Source organism: Olea europaea, chromosome 14, assembly GCF_002742605.1.
Source record: "Olea europaea var. sylvestris chromosome 14, O_europaea_v1, whole genome shotgun sequence".
Taxonomy (NCBI): Eukaryota; Viridiplantae; Streptophyta; class Magnoliopsida; order Lamiales; family Oleaceae; genus Olea; species Olea europaea.
This window is the reverse complement of record NC_036250.1, coordinates 3,281,233-3,286,604: the sequence shown is the minus strand read 5'-3', so window position 1 is coordinate 3,286,604 and position 5,372 is coordinate 3,281,233. Positions and strand designations below refer to the sequence as shown.

At 36.0% G+C, this 5,372-nt stretch overlaps 1 protein-coding gene across 1 annotated transcript; it reads right to left on the bottom strand.

Moving 5' to 3' along the window:
* Positions 1-1,396: 1,396 nt before the first annotated feature.
* On the bottom strand, positions 1,397-4,669 carry LOC111408799 (probable serine/threonine-protein kinase At1g01540). Its single transcript, XM_023038570.1, has 7 exons — positions 3,884-4,669; positions 3,525-3,629; positions 3,253-3,375; positions 2,977-3,147; positions 2,756-2,885; positions 2,420-2,629; positions 1,397-1,798 (listed from the first exon to the last, which is right to left on the bottom strand). The coding sequence occupies exons 1-7, from the start codon at positions 4,513-4,515 to the stop codon at positions 1,637-1,639; spliced, it is 1,533 nt and encodes a 510-aa protein (XP_022894338.1). The 5' UTR covers positions 4,516-4,669; the 3' UTR covers positions 1,397-1,636.
* Positions 4,670-5,372: the final 703 nt, after the last annotated feature.

The following is a 5,372-nucleotide window of genomic DNA, read 5'->3' as shown; positions in this document are numbered from 1 at the left end:
AGACCCGTCAAATGAAATTCCTTTAGATATAAAGAATATTTCTTCAATACCTATCTTGTATAATAGTCAAGCTACTCTAGCTTGAGCATATAATGAAGTATATAATGGAAAGTCTAAGCACGTGAGTCTAAGACACGAGTATGTAAGGAAATTAATCAAAAATGGAATAATTTCTCTTATACATGTTATGTCAAGTGAGAACTTAGCTGATCCATTCACTAAACCTCTCACGAGAGAGTTAGTAAGATTGACATCAAGTACGATGGGGTTGAAACTCCTTAAATAGATCGATCAATGATATTGACCCGGTGAATGGCGACCGTAATTATAACAGTCCTAAAGTAGCGAAATTCCTTGTCGGGTAAGTTCCAACCCTACCAAAAGTATACTGAACAAGTATATTTAGGCTCAAGGGGTGATAAACAAATCATTCGATAAGTGGATAGAATTCAACACTATTAAATTATTAAACCCTATCTTTGGTAAATAGTGTTGGTTGTTACTGTAGAATGGATGTGTTACAATAATAATAATTTTAATGAAGTTTAGTACGGGGTGCAAGTATCTCTAAAAGTAACAACGATATTGAAAGAACTTCATCTATGTGAACTTTAAGGTAGTGCCGCCTCATTAGAGAGTTGGAGTTTGTCCTCTTTAAAAATTCAATGAAAAAAAAGATAAGTGTAAGGTCATATTAGCACTAAGCGAGTTAGATGAACTTTTGAAAAGTTTAACACTAGTGCGTGTGATTTCATCAGCACTGTTATAAGGAATGACTGGTTCAAAGCTTCCTAGCTACTTGAGATTTCGATAATGCTTATGAGATTTACACTATGGTTAGATTCAAATCGAAAGATATCTAATCTTTATGCAAGCATTGATATTTGATTACGTGATTTACATTAATTTTGAACAAATGGGAAATTGTTGTTGAAAATCAAAGAGAATAAAATTGAGATTGAAGTGGATGAAGTAGGAAAAATCGAGCCATAATGATGGCTTATGCAACTGCATAAGCCTTTGAGGTTTGCAGTTGCGTTTGCAATCGCATATGGATTTTCAGATAAACGAAGGGCGCCAAAAGCTATAACTATGCGGCTGCATAGTTATAGGCTATGCGGTAACTATGTGGTCTCATAGTTATTGTTGGCTGGAATTTTTTCAAATTTCAGATGATTTTCTTGGTGAAACCATGCACCTATTCATTTGAGTTGAAAACTACATCCACCGCACGTTTGTCGGGGACAAAATTATATGAGCAATTACTTGAATGAGGAAACCACCATGATAAAAATAGTGCTTGTTTGGCATTGTTTTTATGTGCTTATAAGCAATAAATCCTAAGGAATAATAAGTATTAAGTAGTGATATCTACCAAATGTATCGATTAATAGGCTTGAAAATGAAACATCCCATTAAATTTTCATATAAACAGGAATTATAAGAAACAAGGGACAAGAAACAATAACAACTTATATGAATAGCTAGTGACCTCAATCCGCTACAAAAACTTCAATGATCATCACTATTATAAATTAAATCCAAAGGTGAATGAAGATATTAACATAGCCAAGCAATAAAAAAATATTTAGAAAGGATGAGGTGTGTCTTTTGAACTTCAAGAGGGATTGTGAGGCTACTTTTCTTCGTCGGTTTCTTGCTTCTTCAACAAAGACTTATCGGTTTGGACGCTGCTATCGTAGCCACTACTGTCACCTGGTTCCATGATGTGTTTCTCTACCCTCTCCTTGAGGCTGTCACGATGTGATCGACCATGTTCTCTTCCAGCTCTGCGGTCCTGTAATCAGTTCGATTGGACAAAAAAGTTTCATGGACCTCACCAGCTAAGAGATGACGATATGCAGGACAAAATTTAACATTTCGATATCAGATCATATGTTCATTGGAAAGCTATGGTTGATTCAATAATATAATTGGGGTCCATATGCATCAACCTTCTTGACTACCTTATTAAGACATGACTGGAAAGAGCACATGGATCATTATCAACTTGCAGTCGTCTAATCAAAACATTCCAACTCACATTTTCCAAAGATAAAAAGGACGAGGAATTGATTCATTTAATTCACTCTCCCTGTTTTTCATTCTTTAGATGCACAAGAATAGGGAGAACTTCAAACAGAAGAACACATTTGTAATGTACTTGATACCGACTAAATACACAGCTTTGATGTCATAAGAGTTGCAACTCATTAATACTGAAGTATGAACAAGTTAAGACTAATTTATGAACAGGTTTATAAGAAGCGGAAAGTTTAACAAGCCAGAATGCAGGATAAGAATACATGAAGGTGAAGATACAAATGCACAATGTCACATGCAGGCAGCTGTTTCCAGCAAGAAGATAGGATGCACGTTAAATTCCATAACTTTACTAAATAGAGGATTTTTAACTTACATCACGGAAAGGGAAATCGTCACTCTCAAGCATATGTATCACATGCCCCATCTTTGGTCTCTTCTGGGAGTTTGGGTCTACACAGCGTAAAGCTATTAACAGAGCACGCTTCAATGCCCTTGAAGAAGGCTTCTCAGCTAACTTGGGGTCCAAAACTCCCTCTGCATTCCGGTTCGAAACCATTATTTTAAGCCAATCGACTAGATTCACCTGAGAATTTTAGCTTGTTTTAAAATAAGAAAGACCTTATAAAACTTGGAAGAAATTTAAGTATTGATACTACACAAACCAAAAAAAAAAAAAAAGGGGCAGCAATCAAGATTACTGCATACATACCTCCCCTGGGGGACGGCTGTAATCCACTGGGTTCCTCCCAGTAATGGTTTCCATTATAAGAATCCCAAAGCTATAAACGTCACTTCTCTCATTCAACATGCCAGTGCTAGCATACTCTGGCGCCACATAACTATAAAACAGAGAAGAAAATCTAGTAATCATTATCATTTGGTTCATTCTAGAAATAAAAGCCACAAAATATGCCCATAGATTTGATTTACCCAAATGTACCCATAACACGAGTGGTAATATAACTCCTCTCCGATCCCAAGAGCTTTGCCAGGCCAAAGTCAGATACTTTAGAGTTCCATTGTTTGTCCAATAAAATGTTGCTTGATTTAATATCACGGTGAACGACCTTAGGTTCAAGCCCTTCGTGCAAATAGGTCAGTCTAGGAAATTCACCAAGTTATAGTTATACCAACTAAACAATAAATAACAAATACAAATTTATTGAGACAAGCACAAGATTTAATAGCTATGAAGATTTTCCTTACCCCTTCGCAGTTCCAAGTATGATTTTCATTCGTATATCCCACGTGAGAGGACTATACGACCCTACATCTCCATGAAGCCACTGTTCTAAGTTACCATTGTCTACATACTCATACACAAGCATCCTGAAAATATACCATCCAAGATTCAAAAATCTATGGGAAACAAGCCTAATTAAGGCCAATTACAGAAACAAAACAACCGGAATTGTACAAAATATGAATTGATCTTCAAGATCAAACAAAAACAAGCAAAATTTCAATGTTAGACTCACCTATGTTCTCCTTCAGCACAATAGCCGAGCAATCTCACCAAATTCTTATGCCTAACACGTCCAATTGCTTCAACTTCAACCTTAAACTCTCTCTCTGCTTGACCCCTGAACAAAATAAACAGAGTTGAACATACAAACAACAAAATAACATCGTCCCACAGTACTCTAAAGCCTAAACAATCAATCCAGTTGTCCATATGCAGTTCAAGAAAATACATTACAGTCAACCTAGTCATCTAAACTCTGAAGTATGCCAATTATAATCATAGTTCACCCATGATCATAGTAAATATATCTCAATCCATGTAATACACATGCAATGAAAACTAAGCAAATATTGAGTATTTGAAGTAAAATACCTGTTATTGAGCAAATTCTTGACAGCAACTCGAGTGTTATCCTCCATGAGACCATGGTAAACAATTCCATACCCACCTTCACCAACCACATTGTCATCAGCAAACCCATCGGTGGCCTCTTCAAGCTCCCTCAGAGTGTACCAATGACCCCATCCCAAATGCGACACCTCCGGAGCAGCCATTCCTCCCCCAGCCTCCACAAGGGGCCGAGCCTCCCCACTCCCATGGCCCGATCCAGAGCGCGGCCCTACCTTTTCCGGGTAGGCAATCCGATGCCCCTTGCGAATCTCAACATGGATTCTCTGGTCCTCAACTGTGTCGGGTTCAGGAAGCGGCAAGGGTTCCAGAGTAGGAACTAGCAGCTTGGGGTCGGTTTCCGGGTTCCGGGTAGGTTCCACGCGAATTTCTTGGATTTCTCTGGAAACTTTTGGGATATTGGAATTTTTATGGGTCAATAGCAACGTTTTCTTGTTGCTATTGCGCCTTGAGGTGATCCACAGAGATATGAGAAAGAGAAAAATGACAATTACAGCACCAACACAGATTCCAACAACAACCCACAAACGTAAACCGAAAATTGAGGTATGTTTTGATAATTCATCGTTTAAAAACGGTGACTTACCATCAGACATAATTTCTCACTTTTTGGTTCTTTTTCTTTTTTTTCTTCAACTGACAAGAAAGCCTCAAGTTTTCCACATTTGACTTTAAGCCCAGTAGTGTGAAAACCAGAATATCAGTGTGAAGCAGAAGATGATAGTGATGCGAAGAAAGTGGAGGTGGGGTTTGGCGTAGGCTGTCACGATGGGACTTTAATGAAATTGAGACAGGTCCCACTACTGGTGTTTTATTAAAATCTAAGACACTTGCATGTTTTCATTTTGTCAGAATTTGTTTACGGATTCAACTCAAATACACATTTCTGTACTATTGATTCATGGGATATTTTTAAAATGTCCAATTTTATGTGTATCAATTTAAAAATGTTCACTTTTTAAATTTAGTATTAAATTGTCTAATATATCTTTAATGAAAAAAATGAAGCAATTAATATTTTTTTTCAATTTGTCATGGATTTCGACAAATAACTTCCATGAAAAGTTATATTAAAATGATGTTCTCAACATTTCATATGTTCTTGTTATTTGAACCCCGTTTTACATTTCAAAAATATATATGTTAAATCACAACATTAAATGTTCTCGACATTTCAAATATTTTTCTTGACATATTAGATATTTAGAATGATATTTCATTTCGAACATGACATTTCTCTACACTTGAAATGTAGTTCTAGTCATTCTTGTGTCAATGAGAAAAATAGAATTTATTAAAATTTGACATGTACACTTATGAAATAACTAGGTCAGGTTATGAGTCAAAATTTTATTGGCCAATAAAATTTATAATTGCAAAAATGTTCAATTTTTTTTTTTTTGTGGAATCATAAATTGTTAACAAGGATATTTTGATTTAAATTATTTCAAAA

Coding starts and splice junctions, on each gene's coding strand:
- LOC111408799 (XM_023038570.1), bottom strand. CDS start 4,515: ATGTCTGATGGTAAGTCACCGTTTTTAAACGATGAATTATCAAAACAT. Junction 3,630..3,883: donor AAGAATTTGCTCAATAACAG/GTATTTTACTTC, acceptor TATTTTGTTCAG/GGGTCAAGCAGAGAGAGAGT. Junction 1,799..2,419: donor ACGATTTCCCTTTCCGTGAT/GTAAGTTAAAAA, acceptor AACTGATTACAG/GACCGCAGAGCTGGAAGAGA.